Below are 24,974 nucleotides of genomic sequence, written 5' to 3'. Positions count from 1 at the left end.
TAGGGATGAGGCAGTCATCTGACAAAGGACTAAAAGATTGAGTATCCTTCTACTCATTTTAAGTCCCTCTGGATAAGAGTGTCTGCTAAATGACTAAATGTAAAATGTAGAGGAATTTGGAGCACATTTTTGACAGGAAAGGCTTGTTTCACCCCATAACACTGTTGCATTGCACTAAATAATCTTGGAATGAAAAACTTTCCAGAATCAAAATAAAGAATTAAAAGTCTCTGATAAAGATCACATACTGTACACCCACATTACATGTAGGGTCTGCTCAGCTCCGTTATCACAGCTTAGGTGAGGAATGCCTTGTAGTCAGAGCCACCACAGTGTCTGCCTGGACCAGGCTTTTACAGTAGAGGTGTAAGCCACTCAGATGGGCTTATTTCACATTCCTGTCCTTGTTAAGAAAAGTGCCTTGCCTGAAATGAATCACCGTCCACACTCTTTCCCAGAGAATGTGTGCAGAATTGAGAGCACCATTTTTATTGCTTCCAGAACCCCATAACTTGATTAATATGTCCGGGAAAAATGTATGAAAAAACTGGCAAGAGTTTTAATTAAATTATGAAAATCAATGAGCCCTTGTTGAACCTGAGCAGTGCTTAAAGATAAGGAATGGCCATCTGATTCTATCCGGGCTGTTGTCCAGCTAACACTCTAGCAGAGAGGACACAGTGACCGGCAGGAGCTAGAATCACATGTTCTGCACTATTACAGAAAAATGTCATGTTTAATTGTCTGGAATTAATCCCAACAACTCGCAGACGGCAAGCATAAATCACACGTACAGGAAAACCATTATTTTGAGACTGGTGTATATACAGTAGATCACTGAACATTACTACAGCATTCCCAATTGCTATTTCCAAGAGAGCCTCCTTCCTTTGTGTACATAAGGATCCTACACTGTTTTTCCCAGCACCCAGACTCTTCAAAGATGATAAAGATTTCAAAGAGAGGGGGAGGGATTGTGAAATGCATGGAGTGAAAAACAGTATTAATCTGTATCGGCATTTAGGGATTTGTCATGTTTGACTGGTGCTGTGGTATGACGGTACGACTATGAGAGGATCTCAGTGTAATGGCATTCCTCCTCCTCTTCTGAGGAGGAGTAGCGAGAAGGATCGGAGGACCAATGCGCAGCGTGGTAAGTGTCCATAACGTTTATTTAAAGACATAAACTGAACACGACAAAACAATAAATGTGAAACGAACGAAACCGAAACAGTACCGTGTGGCAACAAACACACACACGGAAAACAAACACCCACAACTCAAAAGTGAAACCCAGGCTACCTAAGTATGATTCTCAATCAGAGACAACTAACGACACCTGCCTCTGATTGAGAACCATACTAGGCTGAACTCAAAACCCCAACATAGAAAAACACACATAGACTGCCCACCCCAACTCACGCCCTGACCATACTAAATAAAGACAAAACAAAGGAAATAAAGGTCAGAACGTGACACTCAGTCTGTGAGCCTGTGGAGACGGGCAGAGAGGACATACACTGCATACACCAGTTCATGCACTGTATGAGCAATGGAGAGATGAAAATACCTGACCTGTACTATCAGAATTACTGTAATTGTAACTAGGACACTCAGGAACATTCAATGTGTTTTAGGTTATTGTCCTGCTCAAAGGTGGATTTGTCTACCAGTGTCTATTGGAAAGCAGACTGAACCAGGTTTTCCTCTAGGGTTTTTCCAGTGCTTAGCTCTATTACTTTTTTTATCCCAAAAAACTCCCTAGTCTTTGCCGATGACAAAGATACCTATAACATGATGCAGCCATCACCATCAGTGATGTGTTGTGTTGGATTTGCCCCCAAGCATAACGCTTTGTATTCAGGATATTTTTAGCAGTTTTACTTTAGTGTCTTATTGAGCATCTTTTAGAATATTTTTATTATGTACAATCTTCCTTCTTTTTTTCTATCATTTAGGTTAATATTTTGGTGTAACTACAATGTTGTTGGTCCTTCCTCAGTTTTCTCCTATTACAGCCATTAAACTCTGTAACTGTTTTAAAGTCATGGTGAAATCCCTGAGTGGTTTCCTTCCTCTCCGCCAACTGAGTTAGGAAGGACACTTGTGTCTTAGTAGTGACTGGATGTATTGATACACCATCAAAAGTGTAATTAATAACTTGCTCAACTTGAGCATGCTCACCATGCTCAAATGAATATTCTGTGTGTTTTTTTCTACACATCTACCAGTTGGTGTTCTTCATTCGCAAGGCATTGGAAAAAATCCCTGGTCTTTGTGGTTGAATCTGTGTCTGAAATTCACTGTGTGACTGAGGGAAAGATAAATGTATGTGAGGGTTACAAAGATCTAGGTAGTCATTCATTCAAAAATCATGTCCATGCTGACTTGTTAAGCACAATTTTAATCCTGAATTTATTTCTGCTTGACAAAACAAAGGGCTGAATACTTATTGAATCAATACATTTCAGCTTTCCATTTTTAATTAATCTACAAAATTGTCTAAAAACATAATTTGGGGTATTGTGTGTAGGCTAGTGACACAAAAATCACAATTGAATCCAATTTAAATTAAAAATGTGGCCAAGGGGTATGAATACTTTCTCTACATTTATGTACAGTATGTAAAAATAAACTACCCACTGGACACAACCTGGCCACAAACCATTTGTCAGCGTAATTTGTCAGCTCAATGTGATGTGGAATCTACATGGAAAAAACATTGGATTTGGAAAAAGTAATTCACGTAAACTGTTGTTTTAAGGGTGAAATTTCAACCACAGGATTATGTCATCATGGAAACCAAATTTCAACATTGACAAACTTTTGTACCTTTGAAACAACGTCAGATCTTCAACGTTATATCCACTGTGATATTTTAAGGCTCCCGAGTGGCGCAGTGCTCGAGGCATCACTACAGACCCTGGTTTGATCCCGGGCTGTATCACAACCGGTCATGATCGGGAGTCACTTAGTGTGGTGCACAATTGGCCAAGCATTGTCCGGGTTAGGGGAGGATTTGCCCTGGGTAGGCTGACATTGTACAATAAGAATTTGTTTTTAACTGTCTTGTCTAGATAATAATAAAAATGAGAAAAGAATACAATAGGCTGAGAAGTACATCCTACTGGAGAATTGATCTACAATACATGACCAAAAGTATGTGGAGTTGGTCCCCCCTTTGCTGCTATAACAGCCTTCACTCTTCTGGGAAAGCTTTCCACTAGATGTTGGAACATTGAAGCAGGGACTTGCTTCCATTCAGCCACAAGGGCATGAGTGATGTTGGGTGATTAGGCCTGGCTTGCAGTCGGCGTTCCAATTCATCCCAAAGGTGTTCAATGGAGTTGACATCAGGGCTCTGCGCAGGCCATTCAAGTTCTTCCACACCGATCTTGACAAACCATTTTTGTATGGACTTCGCATTGTGCACGGGGGCATTGATTGCTGAATCAGGAAAGGGCCTTCACCAACTATTGCCACAAAGTTGGAAGCACAGAATTGCCTACAATATCATTGTATGGTGTAGGGTTAAGGTGTCCCTTCACTGGAACTAAGGGGCCTAGCCCAAACCATGAAAAACAGCTCCATTATTTCCTTCTCCACCAAACTTCACAGAATAATCGGAATTGGGCAGCTTGTGTAAACGCGGCCTCATTGTTTCTATATAGATTACTAGAGAAAATAAATTGATGAAAATAAAAGCAGTTTTTATAATTTTGTTTACTTCAGGGGTTCCAAACCAAAGTCATGCATACATTCCAAATGAAGATGAGGTGGGGTGGGGCTGTGGCATACCTGAACAATATTAAGATGACGCCGGAGAGGATGGCTGCTGTTTCATGGTCTCTTAACCAACTGTGCTATTTTGTTAATTTTTTTCATAATTTTTCATTATTTTGTACATAATGTTGCTGCCACCATCTCTTATGACTGAAAAGAGATTCTGGAAATCAGAACAGCGATTACTCACCTTGAACTGGATGAAGAATTTCTCTTTAATGATTGGGACGAGAGGGATTTACTCCAGACACCCGAACAGGCCCTCATCCCCGTCATTCGCAGGAGAAGAAGAGATCTTGTGAGGATCCGCCGACGAGTGGTTAATCTGCCTTTGCCATCCATACTATTGGCCAATGTACAATCGCTGGATAATAAATTGGACGAACTAAAAGCACGTGTATCCTACCAATGGGACATTAAAAACTGTAATCTTATGTTTCACCGAGTCGTGGCTGAACGACGACATGAATAATGTACAGCTGGCGGGTTATACACTCTATCGGCAGGATAGAACAGCAGCCTCTGGTAAGACAAAGGGTGGCGGTCTATGTATATTTGTAAACAACAGCTGGTGCAGAATATCTACCTCTACCTGAGGTAGAGTATCTAATGAAAAGCTGTAGACAACATTATCTACCTAGAGCGTTTTCATATGTAATTTTTCGTAGCTGTCTACATACCCCCACTAGACTGCACTCAATGAGGTGTATACCACCATAAGCAAACAGGAAAATGCTCATCCAGAGGTGGCGCACCTAGTGGCAGGGAACTATAATGCAGGGAAACGTAAATCTGTTTTACCAAATTTCTACCAGCATGTTAAATGCGCAACCAGAAGGGAAAAAAACTCTAAACCACCTTTACACCACACACAGAGAGGCGTACAAAGCTCTCCCTCGATTTGGCAAATCTGACCAAAATTCTAAAGCAGGATAAACCAGTGACTCGGTCAATAAATACGTGGTCAGATGATGCAGATGCTAAGCTACAGTACTGTTTTGCTAGCACAGACTGGAAAATGTTCTGGGATTCTACCGATGGCATTGAGGAATACACCACATCAGTCAATGGCTTCATCAATAAGTCCATCGACGACGTCGTCCCCACAGTGACTGTACGTACATACACCAACCAGAAGACATGGATTACAGGCAGCATCCGCACTGAGCTAAAAGGTAGATCTGCCACTTTCAAGGAGCGGGACTCTAACCCGGAAGCTTATAGGAAATCCCGCTACGCACTCCGACGAACCATCAAACAGTCAAAGCATCAATACAGGACTAAGATCGAATTGTACTACACCGGCTCCGACGCTCGTCGGATGTGGCACGGCTTGTAAACTATTACAGACCTGCAAAGGGAAGCACATCTGAGAATTGCCCAGTGACACGAGCCTACCAGACAAGCTAAATTACTTCTATGCTTGCTTCGAGGCAAGTAACACTGAAACATGCATGAATGAGAGCATCAGCTGTTTTGGATGAACAGGTCAACAAGGCTGCAGAGCCAGATGGATTACTAGGACGTCTACTCCGAGTATGCACTGACCAACTGGCAAGTGTCTTCAGTGACAATTTTTAACCTCTCCTTGTCTGAGTCTGTAATACCAACATGTTTCAAGCCGACCACCATAGTCCCTGTGCCCAAGAACACTAAGGTAACCTGCCTAAATGACTACTGTCCTGTAGCACTCACGTCTGTAGCCATGAAATGCTTTGAAAGGCTAGTCATGGCTCACATCAACACCATTATCCCAGAAACCCTAGACCCACTCCAATTTGCAAACTGCCCCAACAGATTCACAGATGATGCCATCTCTATAGCACTCCACACTGCCCTTTCACACCTGAACAAAAGGAACACCTATGTGAGAATGCTATTCATTGACTACAGCTTAGCGATCAACAACATAGTGCCCTCAAAGCTCATTACTAAGCTAAGGACCCTGGGACTAGACACCTCAGTCTGCAACTGGATCCTGGACTTCCTGACAGGCCTCCCCCAGGTGGTAAGGGTAGGTAACAACACATCCGCCCCGCTGATCCTCAACACGGGTGCCCTTCATGGGTCCGTGCTTAGACCCCTCCTGTACTCCCTGTTCACTCATGACTGCACGGCCAGGCACGACTGCAACGCCATCATTAAGTTTGCCGATGACACAACAGTGGTTGGCGGATCGCCAACAACAACGAGACAGCATGTAGGGAAGAGGTCAGAGACCTGGCCATGTGGTGCCAGGACAACAACCTCTCCCTCAACATGATCAAGACTAAGGAGATTTTTATCGACGTGGCTGGAGTGGAGCAGGTTGAGAGCTTCAAGTTCCTTGGTTTCCACATCACCAACAAACTTACATGGTCCAAGCACACCAAGACAGTTATGAAGAGGGCACAACAAAACTTATTCCCCCTCAGTAGTCTGAAAAGATTTGGCATGGGTCCTCAGGTCCTCAAAAGGTTCTACAGCTGCATTACTGCCTGGTATGGCACCGGCTCGGGCCTCCAACCGCAAGGCACTACCGAGGGTAGTGCAAACGGCCCAGTACATCACTGGGGCCAAGCTTCCTGCCATCCAGGACCTCTATACCAGGCAGTGTCAGAGGAAGGCCCTAAAAATGGTCAAGACTCCAGCCACCCTAGTCATAGACTGTTCTCTCTGCTACCACACGGCAAGCAGTACCTGAGCCCCAAGTCTAGGTCCAAGACTCTTCTAAACAGCTTCTAACCCCAAGCCATAAGACTGCTGAACAGCTAATCAAATGGTTACACAGACTATTTGCATTGCCCCCACCCCTCTTTTACACTGCTGATACTCTCTGTTATTATCTATGCATAAGTCACCTGAATAACTCTACCCACATTTATACACTGCTCAAAAAAAGAACACATCCTAGATCTGAATGAATGAAATATTCTTATTAAGTACTTTTTTCTTTACATAGTTGAATGTGCTGACAACAAAATCACACAAAAATTATCAATGGAAATCAAATGTATCAACCCATGGAGGTCTGGATTTGGAGTCACACTCAAAATTAAAGTGGAAAACAACACTACAGGCTGATCCAACTTTGATGTAATGTCCGTAAAACAAGTCAAAATGAGGCTCAGTAGTGTGTGTGGCCTCCACGTGCCTGTATGTCCTCCCTACAACGCCTGGGCATGCTCCTGATGAGGTGGCTGATGGTCTCCTGAGGGATCTCCTCCCAGACCTGGACTAAAGCATCCGCCAACTCCTGGACAGTCTGTGGTGCAACGTGGCATTGGTGGATGGAGCGAGACATGATGTCCCAGATGTGCTCAGTTGGATTCAGGTCTGGGGAACGGGCGGGCCAGTCCATAGCATCAATGCCTTCCTCTTGCAGGAACTGCTGACACACTCCAGCCACATGAGGTCTAGCATTGTCTTGCATTAGGAGGAACCCAGGGCCAACCGCACCAGCATATGGTCTCACAAGGGGTCTGAGGATCTCATCTCGGTACCTAATGGCAGTCAGGCTACCTCTGGCGAGCATGGTGGGCTGTGCGGCCCCCCAAAGAAATGCCACCCCACACCATGACTGACCCACCGCCAAACCGGTCATGCTGGAGGATGTTGCAGGCAGCAGAACGTTCTCCACTGCGTCTCCAGATTCTGTCACGTCTGTCACATGTGCTCAGTGTGAACCTGCTTTCATCTGTGAAGAGCACAGGGCGCCAGTGGCGAATATGCTAATCTTGGTGTTCTCTGGCAAATGCCAAACGTCCTGCACGGTGTTGGGCTGTAACCACAACCCCCACCGGTGGACGTCGGGCCCTCATACCACCCTCATGGCGTCTGTTTCTGACCGTTTGAGCAGACACATGCACATTTGTGGCCTGCTGGAGGTCATTTTACAGGGCTCTGGCAGTGCTCCTCCTGCTCCTCCTTGCACAAAGGCGGAGGTAGCTGTCCTGCTGCTGGGTTGTTGCCCTCCTACGGCCTCCTCCACATCTCCTGATGTACTGGCCTGTCTCCTGGTAGCGCCTCCATGCTCTGGACACTACGCTGACAGACACAGCAAACCTTCTTGCCACAGCTCGCATTGATGTGCCATCATGGATGGGCTGCACTACCTGAGCCACTTGTGTGGGTTGTAGACTCCGTCTCATGCTGCCACTAGAGTGAAAGCACCGCCAGCATTCAAAAGTGACCAAAACATCAGCCAGGAAGCATAGGAACTGAGAAGTGGTCTGTGGTCACCACCTGCAGAACCACTCCTTTATTGGGGGTGTCTTGCTAATTCCCTATCATTTCCACCTGTTGTCTATTCCATTTGCACAACAGCATGTGAAATGTATTGTCAATCAGTGTTGCTTCCTAAGTGGACAGTTTGATTTCACAGAAGTGTGATTGACTTGGAGTTACATTGTGTTGTTTAAGTGTTCCCTTTATTTTTTTGAGCAGTGTATATCACCTCAATTACCTCGACTAACATTTTTGTAGGTATTATTTTTTTAAACTGCATTGTTGGTTTAAGGGAATGTAAGTAAGCATTTTACTGTAAGGTCTACAGCTGTTGTATTCAGCATATGTGACAAATAATATATGATTTCATTTTGATTTGTACAAGGAAATCAGAGAAGACTAAACGTCCAATCAATCCCAAATAAGACTGAGAGTGGACATTTGCCCATCCATAGGGCAATTGTGGTCTTTGTCAATAAACAAAGCCTCTCTGCTGTTTGCGGCTCCTTGTCTAAGACAAGAATCAAGTAGAGCTCATCAGTGGCCTCCCTGCTGAACAAAAAAATTGTATAGACCAGCATAGGCTGATGTTTTTATACATGTTTTATTATGAAGCATATTCTAGTTTTATAGCTATACAACTATACTGAACGATTATATACAGTAGGTTCGCCGTGTTTTTGCTGGTGACCAGCCTTCTCTGTGTTTTGGACACTGGTCGCCAGCAAAACCAGCATCAAAGCGCTTGATTATTTAAGACAGGAAATTACATATACCATAAGGACTTACTTTGAGGGCCTAGTTTTTCTCTAATACAATGGCCACAACAGGCCTGTAAGCCACATTATGCTGGCTTGCAAAGTTATGTTTAATTCCTACTGGAATCCAGCCTGAGTGTCGATATCCAACAATTGGAACATTTATTCACCCACAATCAGAATGCCTACTAGGGTTAGAAAGATGAACACATTAAACTACCTAAACTATTTAAATCGGAACAACCATTTCAGTAACAGGTACATTAGGTCCAACTAACAGATCGGATTAGCATAAGCTGATCAGCAGCCTACCTGTATAAGCATGTCAACAAAATACTAGCATGAGCTGGTCACCAGCATCACCAGCTTTACCAGCTGGTTGGCCAGCCTAACTAGATAGACCATGCTGGTCAGACCAGCTTGACCAGCATGGACCAGCTTGACATTTTGGCAGATTTTTGCCAGTAGGGCTGCAGTCACTCGTCTTTGTTATCTGTCTGTGACTCTTTCTCACCCTCTCTCCATCCATCCATCCCCCCGCTCCATCACAGGTGGGAACAGAGACGTGCTGGTCAGCCCTGGCTCATACTTCTTCCTCTCCAACAGCTGTGGTCAGGGAGAGGAGTGGCTCAAGACCCTCAACAAGGGTGTCTGGATACCCTTTACAGGTAGCATCACTATTACATGCAAATCCACTACTAAACACTCATTACCACACTCAAATGCATACACTTGGCGCTCTCACTGTCTTGAACAAACAATCAAATCAGTCATGCCGTATAATTTGTTTGACTCCTCCAGTCTGTACAGGGCTTAGCCCAACCCTGTGTGTATGCATACCTCAGCCTCAGCTCCCCTCTGCCTCCTTGGTGGGCACAGCTGTGTGTCTGTGTGTCTGCCTTGGCTGGGTGCCTGCTGGGCTTAACACAATACCCAGTTTGCACATAACATTCTGAGAACCATATGTGAGGGGAAGGGGGATACTTAGTCAGTTGCACAACTGAACGCAATCAACCAAAATGTGTCTTCCGCATTTAACCCAACCACTCTGAACCAGAAACGTGAGGGGGACTGCCTAAATCGACATCATCAGCACCCGGGGAGCAATTGCTGTTAGGGGTTAACTGCCTTGCTCAAGTGTAGAACTGCAGATTTTTCCAATTTGCCATTTCAGGGATTCAAACCAGTGATCTTTCAGTTACTAGCCCAATACTTAACTGCTAGGCTACCTGCATCCCAACACAATCTGTTTCTTAAAGCATGGTGAGAGCGTGGTTGTCCTATGGTTGTTTTGCATACAACCTTCCCACAACTTTATGGGAATGGTGCAGGACGAGTGGCGACCCGGCAGAGCCCCACCTGTTTTGAGCCCCACATTTTTAGCAAAAAATGTTGGCATGTTATTTTGGCATTAATAGGTGTCACATATCAGTTTGCAAACAATGTAAAAAAATAAATGAATAAATAATTGACTTACTAAAGCCGCATACCATTGTCCAAAACACAGAGAAGCTAGCTCAGTGCTTTCTGTGGTGGTGGGGCAGCCAGCGCAAAATATGGAGCGTAGGGGTTGGTAATGTTCTCTAATTGTCAACATCATACTTTCACAATCTTAGCTAGCAGTCATCATCATGAATCAGGTTGACAATCTACTGGGAAATACTTTTTAATCCTTGTCATATGAAGAGAAATAACAAAGATAAATTATAGAGCAAACGTATCGGTGCTCATTGGCCATTGGACATAAACATTACACAACAAGTTGGAAATCGCAATTTCAAGAATGAGTGGTTTGGAAGGAATCAGTGGCTAACTGCAAGCATGACGAAGGCATTCACTAGCCTGCTATTCTGTGGAGTGGGTGTGTGGTCTCGAGTCTGGGTTTAAGGGTCTCTTTTCCAAGCTTAAAATGATAAGCATTCAACATTTGCCATACTGTCAATCCAGCATGATTTCTGCCACGCTCAAAACAACTTTCAACTCAGAACTGGGAAATCTGACTTCAGTGAGTTCAAGACAACTGGGAACTCAGGAAAACACTATTTTGTATTTATTTATTTCTTTATTGAATATCCGAAACATACAATATACTTGCAGTGAAGACGCTCAACAACTACATCATACCAGTCATCCAACAGAGTCCCATTCAGAGCGAGTCACAGAAGCATCCAGGCTCAATGCCCTGCTCAAGGGCACGTTGACAAATCTACCACCAGGCTAAAAAACATGAACCTGAACCCTCCAAGATCCCCCCACAGTTCCCCAATAGCTGTCCCTCAACCATTCGCGACCCCTCCCACAGTCCCCCCCCCCTCCCCCACAGAAGAAAAACAATTACAATAATTCCAATGGTTCATTGGATCAGTCTAAAACTTTGCGCACACACTGATGCCATCTAGTGGCCAAAATCGAAATTGTGCCTAACCTGGAATAATACATTGTGATCACTTGCATTTCAAAGATGATGGAGAAAAAATAAATAATAATATGCATGATTTTTTCTTTTTATTATTTTATACCAGATCTAATGTGTTATATTCTCTTACATTAATTTAACATTTCCACAAACTTCAAAGTGTTTCCTTTCAAATAGTATCAAGAATATGCATATCCTTGCTTCAGGTCCTGAGCTACAGGGAGTTAGTTTTGGGTATGTCATTTTTGGCGGAAATTGAAAAAAAGGCTACGATCCTTAATAGGTTTTAATTAAGAGGGCAAGTCAGCCATATCAGCTGTGTTTTTTTAAAGTCAGTAAATGGGGCTGAATTAACTGTTTTCGTGCCAGACAAGCCTCCGCTGATAGCCAGGTGCAGCAGTGGTAAGGTGTTGGGACAGTTTTATGTAGGCCCTAACAGTCTGTGGGCACCGTTTGTCACCGTTATAGTGCAATTAATGTATTGTTTAGTGTTGTGTTGTGTAGTGGCTTTGCTGGCATGCATCCCCCAAATTTTGGGGGGTTTGCCCCACCAATATTTACACTATCATTCAAACTTTTGGGGTAACTTAGAAATGTCCATTGTCCATCAATTTCATCAGAAATACAGTGTAGACGTTGTTAATGTTGTAAATGACTGTTGTAGCTGGAAACTGATGATTTTTAATGGAATATGTACAGTACGTAGGCATACAAAGGCCCATTATCAGCAACCATCACTCTTGTGTTCCAATGGCAGTCATTGTGTTAGCTAATCCAAGTTTATAATTTTAAAAGACTAAAGTGCCCCCAAACCTTTGAACAGTAGTATACATGCCAAAATCGCCACTGTGCAGGACAGTGTCAGCACATTTAAGGAACTTGACAAAAAACACTATTTTCTTGGTATTTCATTACTTTAACAGAACATTTCCTAAAACTTCAAACATGGCTACATTTAATACTTTTGTATTTCAGCTTTATGTTTCCTACAGGTTTCCTCATTGTTCTATTTAAAGCCATGTTCTCAAATCACAGGAGGTTGTTGGTACCTTAATTGGGGAGGACAGGCACATGGTAATGGCAGGAGTGGAATAAGTGGAAAGAAGTCAACAACATCAAAACATGGTTTCCAGGTGTTTGATGCCATTCCATTTGCTCCGTTCCTGACATTATTATGAGCTGTCCTCCCCTCAACAGCCTCCACTGTCTCAAAATGTTCTGCGAACGTTACGAAAACTTCCATAAAAAAAAAAAAAAGAAAACTTTAGTAACATTTAGAGACTGTTATAAGGATGTTATTTAAAAACATATAAGTTCCGTTCTCAGCATCAACAAAACTCTGTCTGAGTGTGTTCAGGTGTGTTGTCCGTGCCCACTAATTGACACACCTGATCTTAATCAGTGCTTGTTTCCTTTGAAATGGGGTCTATTTGAATAAACTAAAATGAACAGATTTGTATGCATTAAAAAAACATGGCACGCTAGCTCCATTCTGGTGGTGCAGTGGACTAATTCCATGGGTAGAGAACAGAAGATTATTGGTTTGAATACGCCTTTCATTGATGTCTATTTTTTATTCTATTTATAAAACATTTGAACAGTAACCCTTCAAAAAGTAATTCAGAAACCTTTTTAATGTCCACATGTACTAGGAAGCTAAGTATTTGTTTCTTGAGCTTCAAAAATGTGACGAATCAAAGTGCCTCAGGCTTTGAAATGTAAGTAATTATTCTTATTGAAAGTAAGAGGATGCCGTGGTCAAGGCTACGACGGCGCCAGTGCAATGTGTGGAGCTTACTCTTTGTTCAAAAGCACATATCAGGCCGAGAGCATAATGCTTCTTTACGTAGGCCTAGTTCTTTCGGAGTTTTAGTTTCAAACAACGATCTCTCTGCAGCCGCGACAGTTACAGGGATTGTTAAAACACCTTGAATGCCATAGCAACATCAGGGAAACTGGGCAGAAGGGAGTGGGGGTTCAAATACAGCATTGATCTTTAATTGAACCTCTCGCATTCTCCTTTATTGCAAGCATTAACATGCTACAGAAAGATATTAACTGTATAGGATTGCCTGGAACAGGTCGTCTGGATACTGGACAGCTGAAAAATTGGCAGATGCAAACAGATTATATATTTTTTTGTGGACAACAGTACTCGAGGGCTCAAACAAAAAGAGCGGTTAGCGAATTTGTTCATACTGGTGAACCACTGTTTGAGTTGTGTGGTTGCAATATCAACAGTCCCTTATCTCTGGTATATCTTGGCATGTATAATTCAAGATTAAGTTTAAATATTGTGCAGTGCAATGGACATATAATGCACAATGTATCAGGAAAGACTGTCTGGGTTGTCAATACTCAGTATAGAAAACAGTGGACCTGCAGGCCGTGGTGAAAACATTTGCAGACAAAAATGCAACACGCGAAGTTGCTTACTGTAGCTACTATAGGCCTCTTCCATCACATATTGAAGTTTAGATTTTTATTCGTCACATGAACAATTTTTGTGAAAAAGTACATTTTGTGTGCGCTATGTCATCACGCACTGATTGTTATCTGCAAAAAGTCAATTTGGTTGAAAAATCACATGTTGGATGGAAACCTACTTTTTTCAAAGAGAAATAAATACAAAAATAGACACAGAGAGAGAAGCAGCGAGGACTTCAGAAGACCAGGGGAGTATCTCAAATTGGATTTAATTTAATTTAATTGACCTTGTCCTTGATTGCAGCCTATTTGTGTAGGGCAAGCTATTAGCCAGACAAAACCGCTGAGATCAACAATCGTGGCAAAATGTATCGTCAAGCCTATTACTTTTTTCATAATTATTAGGCTATTTGATGTGTAATTGTTTTGAAAAAGTATATAAATAGCAGCTAAATACTGTATATAGCTATAGATAGTAGGTTAAACTGCATAATGAAACAATCCATAGTAAGCTAGTGTTTTGAAGGTGGACTGACAATTACTTAAGTGATAATGCCAGAGAAGCCGGTGTTTGGAGGATATTGTGGCACGGGTGTTGTCAGACCTGAGAAGAAGTCGAGGGCCGGCTGACCTTGCCAATATATCCTCCTAACATTGGCTTCGAGGGCATTATCACTTTTATACAATGGGTTACTAACTTACTCAAATAATGATTGACATATGTATATATATATATATATATATATATATATATATATATATATATATATATATATATAAAAATATATGTTATTTTGATGAATCCATTCATACTATTTCATCCTTCCATAAGACATAGGGTTGCTACCCAAGCCAGCTGGTCATTCGTTCTATCGGTTTGGTTGCCAGAGATGTGACCCAGTCGTTCAGTCTTTTTGTTCTGTATTTATGGATGAACAACCAATGTGAAACCAAAAACATTAGTTCCCACAACTTCCAAAGAACCAAATGTGCTAGCTGGGTAGTTACCCAAAGAGTAGGTCATTCAGAACCAGCAATCCCTAATTGGCAAGCCTGGTAAACTCAATGGCAGCATTGGGTTTACCGGCATAGCAAACTAGCATATGCAACACCTCTGCAAAATGTGTCCTACCCGGTTGGAAAACAGTAACGAACATAAGACACAGCACCCCTTCTGTGGGCAGAGGGTTCTTGAAATTTAACATCCAATAAACACTTAGCTGTTTCTGCTAATAAAAAATTCTCCAGACCTCAAAAGGAGGCGTGACAACAACGTGGTTTTGAGGTATGGCCCTTCAAGCCACATCAGCCTCAACGTACAGGGTGGACATAGAGTGGTTCCACCTAGAGGTCTGAAAACAGAGCACAGAAGCACAGAGGGTGTACCCACGCGCAAGCACGCACACACACACAGATTGAGCTGAGATAGCCCATGAGATGTGCAGGCCTTGTGCTGACTTCCCTAATGTGAGGAAATATTGATCCTTACGCACAGACCTGAGACAGGCAGTGGAAGAATGACTTACATAACCATCCTTTAATATTTCCATCAAAGAACGACAACATCAGGCCATAACAGAGGAAATTCACTGAGTCAAAATACTCCCTGTTCTGCTCATGAAGACCTAAATGTCCTTAGATTACTGTTGTGCCTATCACAGGAATCTCACCCCGGAGTCTGGTCAATGCACAGCAACACATTTCACAAGAGAGATTAACATTCCCAATGAATTCCCCGCACCACTCCGGAGCAGTTAGTCCTTACTTCACTGAGCTTATTGCCTCTCTCCAACACGTCCTCCAGGAGAGAGATTTTCACAGATTAGAGGCCATCATGGCTCACTGAGGCCGTACATCCGCCTCTTTAACATCCAGCCAATGTCCAGCAAGAGAGTCAGAGAGCCAGACTCAGCTGGGGCTGGGGCTTATCTGTGGCCAGTTTAGCCCCATATAGTCTTGGACCACAAGGGGTGGTTCATAATAGCTCAGTGGAAAATTACTCTATTAGGGTCTGGCTGCCTCTAGGCAGAGTAGTATGCTAGGACAGAGGGGAGTGGGGGGGGGGGGGGACAAAAAGGGTTCAAACTCATTTATTATTTTGTCAATCTGTGACACTGTTCTCCCTTGTTAATGATTCCCGCCCAGGGAGAGATAGGAGATACAGAGGGTGCCGGTGCCACCTTGGCCATGCTCCAGTGAGTATGGTGGGGGATAGTTTGATACAGGAGGGAGGTGGGGTAGAGACTAGAGGGGTGGAGTAGGCAGGGGCTGGGGAGGGGGCTGAGCCAGGCTAAATAAAAGAGAGAGTCCAAGACAAAACACTGTGTACTTGTTCTTGTGGTGGGACCGTGGGGATCTTTGAAGGAACCCTAAGGACCACGACGTGAGGAAACAAACATAACCTAATTGGTGAGAAAGAGAGCAGCTCAGGGGGGGACTGAGAGCGCATTGGACAGGGAGGGATGACACTGGCTGAGTGAAAACAATGGCACATTCCTGAAGCATGAGGAGGATTGGATAGGACAAGGAGGGAGAGACACGTGCCGCAAGGACATAGCTTGCTAAGTGGTGCTTACCAAGCACAATTACTGCTGGACAACGCTGGTACGCTAACTTAATCTCTTCTGGGTGGGGAGGGAATAATATACTCCCTGTGGTTGTCACAGTCGTCACTTCTACAATAACATGGACACCTTCTTCTAGGAGAGCTGGTTGACTCTTTTGTTAACACAATCCAGGTTGAAAGTGGTTCCTCTGGATGTTCAATGCTCACCAGATTGAGTTCAGTTAAGCATCGTGGAAGGACTTGTGCCCTGGGAACCAAGGCTGAGGTGAGCGTGAGAGGAGCCGAGCTACTGTACAACTGCCTCCTCGATACTCGTTATCTGCATTCAGCAACAACGTGTGGAGGAACTTTCCTAAACGTTTACAGTGTTTAGTGGTGAAAAGGACCAGTTTAATCAGTTGAACGTTTACTTTTGCTGGACTCTCCTATCTCCTGTTAAATCATTATCTTAGGAATCTAAAGAGGGGAACTTAGCCGCCAAAAATAAAGATGGGTTTTTACTTTCCAAAGTTCAACATCCCCGCAATACATTTTGATATGGCTCATGTTCCCATGGTTGTTCTATTCATTGGCATGTTTGCTCCATTGCATGCCTGAGTGATTGCGAGTTTGTGATATGTCAGGTATGTCACAATGCTTCTTCTTGTAGGATGACATTCTTTCCATTGGAATGCTAATTCTTCTGATTAGGTCACCTAGTTGAGCTCAAGGACCATTGTTGAGCATCGCCAAGGAATGCCTCTGCCTCCTCATTTCTCGAGTCGTCAGAGCAAGGAGCCTTATCTGTTTACCTGAAGAAAGAAAAGGAGGAGGGAAGAGGAGGAGGGAGGGGGAGAAGAAACAGAACAGAAAGTAACAGACAGGAGAGAGTTTCCAAAAAACAGAGAGGTAGATAGGGGTGGGCCGCTTGGGAAAGAACACACTGGTCTCAGCAGAGACATTTGAGTCCTCTCATAATCCCCCATCAAACAGTCTGTCCGGAGAGGAGAGAGGGGAAGAAAAGAGGTGAAAAGAGAGAGAGATTTGGACTGGGAGAAAATAAGTGTGAAGAGAACAGAGAAGATGCCGGAGAATAAGGCGACAGTGTGCAGGACCAGCAGCTACCTGTCCCACCCTGCTTACAGGAAGATCAAGCGGGTGCTGAGCTTCAGGAGGCGTGAGTATCTCAGGCCCACAGAGACACACAGACACACAGACAGAGCGGTAGTGTGAGGCAGGCTGCGTAAATAGGTGGTTTGGAGCATGAAGGGTTCGAGTCCACTTGTCTGAAGAAGGGAAGCTCCCTGAACCATCAAACTCACACTCTATCATCCTCTGTTTATTCATTTAGCCTGGGTGATCTTAAATTCTCTACACCCCCAGGCGTGTTTGGACAGCGGTTGGAGGAGACGGTTCTGTATGAGCGGCGTTACGGCGTCCATATGGCACCTCTGGTGGTGGAGCAGTGTGTGGACTTCATCCGGGAGCGGGGTCTTCTGGAGGTGGGGCTGTTCCGTCAGCCAGGCCAGGCCACGCTGGTCAAAGAGTTGCAGGACGCCTTCGATGCTGGGGAGAAGCCCTCCTTTGACAGGTAAGAGCTCTCCAGTCAACACAAACAGAAACACCACAGTTGAAAATTAAATTTGACCTATTGGCCAGCTATATCTGTATGTACCGTTATGCGTGCCCCCATATGGTAGAGATGTGCTGTATTTTAAGTGTGTGTGTATTTGACATCCTAGCAGTACAGACGTGCACACCGTGGCGTCGCTCCTGAAGCTGTATCTGCGGGAGCTGCCAGAGCCACTGGTGCCCTTCTCCAGATACCAGGAATTCCTGGTGTGTGGCAAGAACATCTCCTCTGAGAGGAAACAGGTAAGTCTCCATCCAGCTGCATCATGCACGCCATCCTGAGATACATCTGATGAACAGCGAGAGACACAACCACCATCCTTTGATCTAAAAGTTCTAAGGAGAAATGTAATTGATCAAGTCCATAGATGGTACTTACAACAATATCTTGCCCGGTGTCCCCAAGGGTTTGACAGAACTACAGCATCTTCTTCATGAACTTCCAGTGGCCAACTTTAACCTGCTAAAATACATCTGCCAGTAAGTCTACAATTGACCTGTCATTCATTAGCAAGATAATGTCAAGACAGCATCAAGATAGCAAGATAACATCAAGATCATTAGCAAGATATCATCAAGATAACATCAAATCTGCATACAACATACCTCACTTTCAATGCAATTTAAACGCAATACAAATATAATTGTTTGAATCACTAGACTTGTAGCTTACAACATACAGTACAACATACATTAACATATGTTCAAACATGACACATTTCTGTATGTTATGTAGCAGCTGTGACAAAATCGACCCTGCCCAAGTCTCATACGGATAAATCACTGCCAATACAGGTTTTTGAACGAAGTCCAGTCCTATTCCAGCAGCAACAAGATGAGCACCCAGAACCTGGCTACTGTTTTCGGGCCTAACATCCTACGACCCAAAGCTGAAGATCCAGAGAGTATCATTGGAGGTGCGTGTGGGCATGTGATAGTGTTGTTCAGGAAAAAGGAAATGAATCAGAGATAGCCTACAGATATAGAGCCAGACAGAGACAGATATAGACCGATAAAGATAGGGGCTGTGTCTGTCTGTCTGTCTGTCTGTCTGTCTGTCTGTCTGTCTGTCTGTCTGTCTGTCTGTCTGTCTGTCTGTCTGTCTGTCTGTCTGTCTGTCTGTCTGTCTGTCTGTCTGTGTGTGTCTGTGTCTGTGTCTGTCTGTCTGTCTGTCTGTCTGTCTGTCTGTCTGTCTGTCTGTCTGTCTGTCTGTCTGTCTGTCTGTCTGTCTGTCTCTGTGTCTGTGTCTGTGTCTGTGTCTGTGTCTGTGTCTGTGTCTGTGTCTGCCCGGGTGGCCTTGAGACAGTGTTTATATCAACACAGTGTTGTGTACACTCTGAGTGCCATGTGATGCTGTTTGTACGTTGTTGGTACTGTATGTGTCCGGCTGTGACTCTTGTGTCCGTCCTTCTGTTCCCCAGGGGCAGCCGTGGTGCAGCAGCTCATGTCTGAGCTGATCAGGGAGCACCAGTGCCTTTTCTCCAGGGAGGGGGGAAACGTAGACGCCCCCGGTTCCTCACGACCAGATTCTTACCCCTGTCATAGATGGAAAGGAGACCCATTCGAGGGGGCGCATACCCAGCCCACTGCCCAGGCTCAGTCGCATGACTCCAGGCTTGGCATAACAGCCGAGCGCCTCCTACAACAACAGCTAGCCCACCATCCTTCCCCTTGCTCCCGCCAGCTCTCCCTGCCTCTGGTTGCTGAGAGGAGAGGGTCAGCCCAAAGCCTGTGTGAAATCAGTTTAGCCCCACGCCTGTTCAACACAGACCACCAGCAGCCAGCTGAGGGGTTATTTCCAGTGATCCCTGCTGTTGGGTCTCTATACCACAGATACACTCCGTCCCAGTCAGAGTCCCAGCCCCCTGAGACAGCACACAGCCCCCACCTTCACTCTCACCCTGCCTCCTCACTCACAGCCTCTGCTTCCACTGTGACAATACAGGCTGACCCAGACCACAGCAGCATGCTGCCCAGTGGCTGGACAGGCCCAGAGTGTCCCAGCTGGGCTGCAAAGCTGGGGACTACTGGCACCAGTGGAAGCAGTAAGGCTCAGGACAGCACTCTGTCTGTCTATGACAACTTGGACACACTCCAGAGCATTGATGAGGTGGCTGCTGATGGTGATGTGGGCAGCACTGCTGGTCCAGTGGAGGTGGAGGCGGGCATGGCAAGCGTGGCAGACACCAGCAGCTCATGGTCCTTCTGTGAGATTCTGCCCCTGGACGATAGTGGGAGTGGTGTGGTCAGAGCTAGCCTAGGACGGAGGTCCACCAGGTTCCACTCCTTCAGGACTGACCCAGGAGAGGACCTCCATCCAAACTCCCTAGCCTCCTCCTCTGTCCCTACTGATGCCCCCCTGAGCACGGGCAGCTCGGAGGTCTTCCTGCCCTCTGACCCCCACGGGCCCCCGGCCTCCCAGGCCATGTACTGTCTCCTGGCTGGCCTCAGACAAGAGATGGCCAGGCAGAGGGCTGAGTTCGAGGCCAAGATCCAGAGGTAATGGAACTGTGAATAAATCACACCAATGCATCAGCAGTCCTTTTCAAATGTCCATATATATTCTATATACAGTCTTCAACATGTGTCAGGTTACACTAACATGATGTGATGCTGCATGCTACATTCTGGACCACAGTCCTGTAGTACCACCAGAGTGAAAGCTGTGTGTGTATAACTCCTTGTCCCCCTTTCTCCTGGCTCTCCCAGGTTTGAGCTGCGTAACGAGGCCCTCCACGGGGAGGTTGTGGGACTGCGGGCCAGCCTGGCACAGCAGCGCCGCTGGTACAGTGTGGCTGAAATCAAGATCCGCAACGTGGAGCGTGCCCGGGCCGACGCCGACCGCCGCAACGCCACGCTGCAGATGGAGATGGAGCAGTTCTTCGACACCTTCGGAGAGCTGAGAGATGAGGCCAGTAAGAGCGAGCGCATCGTACAAAGCTTCTGATGGCCAGTCAGATTAGACAAAGATGACACTATCAGAGCACTTCAAGAGCAGCATTGGGAGCATGCAATCACCCGTGATCTGAATGGAATATAGAGTCTGTTGCCATGATAAATCCATATTGGATTTGTCTCATAATGATCCATTCTTGAGGATGGTTCTAAGAAAGCTTTGAGATGGAACCAGCTGGGATATACAACTCTGCTTGGATGTCGTGGACATAATGGAGTTCAGCCAGACACATTGACAACCAGAACAGAATGAGATGGAGATGACGGAGTGTAACACAAGCTATTGAACTCACTAAATGTTTCTATGACTGAAATGAACCCTAAATATACAGAATTAAAGCTTGGAGATTGACACTTACTGGATATATAATGGAATGGATTGGCTGACAGCTGGGGGTTGGGATAACAGACAGCCCAAGACGCAATCAGTACATCCAGAGCCACATAGGAAAAGTACTGAAAGAGATGTTGAACACAGTGATCATCTAGGAAGTAACAGAACAAGCCAATGGAGCAGGGATATTCAAATCGTACCCTACGAGGTCCGGACTACTGCTGGTTTTATGGTCGACTTTCAAATGAATTGCACCCACCTGGTGTCCCAGGTCAAAATCAATTCCTGAATAGAGGGAAATAATGAGAAAAAACCCCCAGTAAAACTGGCTTCGAAGTACAGATTTGAATTTGAGGGCCATAGAATATATACGTGTAAATGCAGAGAGGATGACCTATTCCCAATCTTTGACAAAATCCCACATCCATTTTGGCACCGTGTGAAAGCTGATCTTAAATATAATCTGATTTAGTGCTTCCAAGCATTTGGGTAATGTTCTGAGTTTGTCTAAGAAAAGACTCTTTTTTCCCCCCACTGCAATAATTATGAATGATGATATAATTTGGGACCCATCTGAACACTTTTCCCACCTTGTTATGACAGAACAGGCTGAGTAACACCTTTCAACAGATGTCTTATTAAAAATACAAGACATCGAATCAAATTGTACTTGTCACATGCTTCGTAAACAACAGGTATAGACAAACTATGAAATGCTCACTGATGGCTCCTTTTCCAACAATGTAGAGTTAAAGATAAAGATACATTTTTTTAAAACAGAAACAGTGACACGAGGGACAAAAACACAGTGAATAGCGAATAACAATAACAAATAAAAGGAACATGGCTACATACAGGGAGTACCAGTACTGAGTCGATTTGCAGGGAGGGGTACGCGGTCATTTAGGTAGCTATGCACATATAGGTAGGGGTGAAGTGACTAGGCAACAGGATAGATAAGACAGTAGAAGCAGCGTATGTGGTGAGTGTGTGTTTCTACGTGTGGATGGCGTCAGTATGCATGTGCGTGGGTGCTATGAGTGTTTGTGGCCGTATTGTGTGTGTGTGTGTGTGTGTGTGTGTGTGTGTGTGTGTGTGTGTGTGTGTGTGTGTGTGTGTGTGTGTGTGTGTGTGTGTGTGTGTGTGTGTGTGTGTGTGTGTGTGTGTGTTGGGATGTCAATGTAAGTATGTGTAAGTCAGTAGAGGCTGGTGGGAGGAGCTATAGGAGGATGAGCTCATTGTAATGGCTGGAATGGAATAAATGGAACGGAGTCAAACATTAGGCTTCCATATGTTTGATGTTTGATACAGTTCCATTGATTCCATTCCAGCCATTACCATGAACCCGTCCTCCTATAGCTCCTCCCACCTGCCTCCACTGGTGTAAATAGAGTCCAGTGTGTGTTCGCATAGAGTCAGTGCAAGAGAGTTAGTGCAAAAAGGATCAACGCACTTAGTCCCGGTAGCCATTTGATTAGCTAGTTAGCTATCTTTTTTATCATTCTTCTGGCTTGGGGGTAGAAGCTGTTCAGGGTCCTGTTGGTTACTGTCTTGGTGTACTGGTACCGCTTGACGCTTGTCCACCATTGTTCTTGTAGCCAAGAAAGCGAAGGTAACTTGACTAAATGACTATTGCCCCACAGCACTCACTTCTGTCATCATTAAGTGCTTTGAGAGTTAAGGATTAAGGATCATATCACCTCCACCTTACCCGACACCCTAGACCCACTACAATTTGCATACTGTCACAACAGATCCACAGATGACACAATCGCTATCACACTGTCCTATCTCATTTGGGCAAGATGAATAACTATGTAAAAATGCTGTTTATCGACTACAGCTCAGCCTGCAGAGGAGAGGGTGAAAAGCTTAAAGTTCCTCGGCGTACACATCACTGACAACCTGTAATGGCCCATCAGCGCCTCTGGCAAAACAGCACCTCTTCAACCTTAGGAGGCCGAAGACATTTGGCTTGGCCCCTAAGACCCTCACAAACTTCTGCAGATGCACCATTGAGAGCATCCTGTCGGGCTGTATCACTGCCCGTTATGGAAACTGCAATATCCACAAATGCAGGGCTCTACAGAGGGTGGTGCAGTTGTCCAAAGCAATCCCTGGGGGGCGAACTGCCTGCCCTCCAAGACATCTACAGCACCCGGTGTCACAGGAAGGCCAAGAAGATCATCAAGGTCCTCAATCACCCAAGCACAGGCCTGTTCAGCCCGTTACCAACTAGAAGGCGGAGACAGTACAGGTCCATCAAAGCTGGGACCAAGAGACTGAAAAATAGCTTCTATCTCCAGGCCATCAGACTGTTAAACAGTTACCAATCGCCTGCCATCACCCAGTAACCTGCCCTGAAATTTAGCCACTGTTACTAGCCGGCTACCACCTGATACTCAACCCTGCACTTAGAGACGGCTACCCTATGTAACACTGGTCACTTTAATAATGTTTACATACTGTTTTACCCACTTCATTTGTATATACCGTATTCTAGTCAAGGCCCATCTTATACACACTGCCCATAATATACTGCCCATAATATCTATACACACCAGCATATAGAGTGCCTTGCGAAAGTATTCGGCCCCCTTGAACTTTGCGACCTTTTGCCACATTTCAGGCTTCAAACATAAAGATATAAAACTGTATTTTTTTGTGAAGAATCAACAACAAGTGGGACACAATCATGAAGTGGAACGACATTTATTGGATATTTCAAACTTTTTTAACAAATCAAAAACTGAAAAATTGGGCGTGCAAAATTATTCAGCCCCTTTACTTTCAGTGCAGCAAACTCTCTCCAGAAGTTCAGTGAGGATCTCTGAATGATCCAATGTTGACCTAAATGACTAATGATGATAAATACAATCCACCTGTGTGTAATCAAGTCTCCGTATAAATGCACCTGCACTGTGATAGTCTCAGAGGTCCGTTAAAAGCTCAGAGAGCATCATAAAGAACAAGGAACACACCAGGCAGGTCCGGGATACTGTCGTGAAGAAGTTTAAAGCCGGATTTGGATTCATGATTGTGTCCCACTTGTTGTTGATTCTTCACAAAAAATACAGTTTTATATCTTTATGTTTGAAGCCTGAAATGTGGCAAAAGGTCGCAAAGTTCAAGGGGGCCGAATACTTTCGCAAGGCACTGTATATATATTTGAAATGTCTTTATTTATTTAACTAGGCAAGTCAGTTAGAAGAACAAATTCTTATTTACAATGATGGCCTACCCCGGCCAACGCTGGGCCAATTGTGCGCCGCCCTATGGGACCCCCAATCACGGCCGGATGTGATACAGCCTGGATTTGAACCTCTTGCACTGAGATGCAGTGCCATAGACCGCTGCGCCACTCGTGAGCCATATATATAAAATATACAGTATATATATATATAAAATAACATATATTCCGGACTCTGACATTGCTCATTCTAAAATGTCTATATCTCTTAATTACTTTATTTTTATTTTGGGGTTTTGGGTGTATTGTTTTATATGTCAGGTATTACTGCAGTGTTGGAGCTAAGAACATAAGCATTTCGCTACACTAGCTAAATATGTGTATATATACATATTTAGAGCGACTTGCATACATGTTCATACATTTCCCCCCCTGTACTGGACCCCCATGGGAATCAAATCCACAACCCTGTCAAACAGGACCATTAACTACCATTTAATCCAATAGCAAAAACCACAGGATACACATTTCAAAACAATACTTAAAGTGCTGAATAGAAAGAATAGTAGATGGTAAATATTTTTTTCCATACAGTATTTGAGTATAATTTCACATGCACCGTTTGATTTATACATGTATCCAATGGCAGGTTGTGAGCATGATGAGAAATATGTCAGTCTTATTTTTATAATACTTATACAGTACATACTCAGGACAAATAATCAGAA

The 24,974-nt window shown here is 44.3% G+C and overlaps 1 protein-coding gene across 1 annotated transcript; it reads left to right on the top strand.

Moving 5' to 3' along the window:
- The first annotated feature begins 15,910 nt into the window (after positions 1–15,910).
- On the top strand, positions 15,911–21,715 carry LOC110534197 (rho GTPase-activating protein 24). Its single transcript, XM_021618916.3, has 7 exons — positions 15,911–17,312; positions 17,519–17,726; positions 17,878–18,010; positions 18,174–18,247; positions 18,563–18,684; positions 19,189–20,266; positions 20,477–21,715. Exons 1-7 carry the CDS (start codon positions 17,219–17,221, stop codon positions 20,712–20,714), a joined length of 1,947 nt encoding a protein of 648 aa, XP_021474591.3. The 5' UTR covers positions 15,911–17,218; the 3' UTR covers positions 20,715–21,715.
- The last annotated feature ends 3,259 nt before the right edge of the window (positions 21,716–24,974 follow it).

Source organism: Oncorhynchus mykiss, chromosome 10 (assembly GCF_057628025.1).
Source record: "Oncorhynchus mykiss isolate SJ-2025 chromosome 10, ASM5762802v1, whole genome shotgun sequence".
In the NCBI taxonomy this organism is placed as follows: domain Eukaryota; kingdom Metazoa; phylum Chordata; class Actinopteri; order Salmoniformes; family Salmonidae; genus Oncorhynchus; species Oncorhynchus mykiss.
The sequence above is the reverse complement of the archived record's forward strand: the minus strand, read 5'-3'. Positions and strand labels throughout refer to the sequence as shown.

Bases quoted from the DNA above. Each gene is read 5' to 3' on its own strand.
- LOC110534197 (XM_021618916.3), top strand. From the start codon at position 17,219: ATGCCGGAGAATAAGGCGACAGTGTGCAGGACCAGCAGCTACCTGTCC. The intron at 18,685-19,188 runs GTGCGTGTGGGC...TCTGTTCCCCAG, and splicing joins TCCAGAGAGTATCATTGGAG to GGGCAGCCGTGGTGCAGCAG. The intron at 20,267-20,476 runs GTAATGGAACTG...TGGCTCTCCCAG, and splicing joins TTCGAGGCCAAGATCCAGAG to GTTTGAGCTGCGTAACGAGG.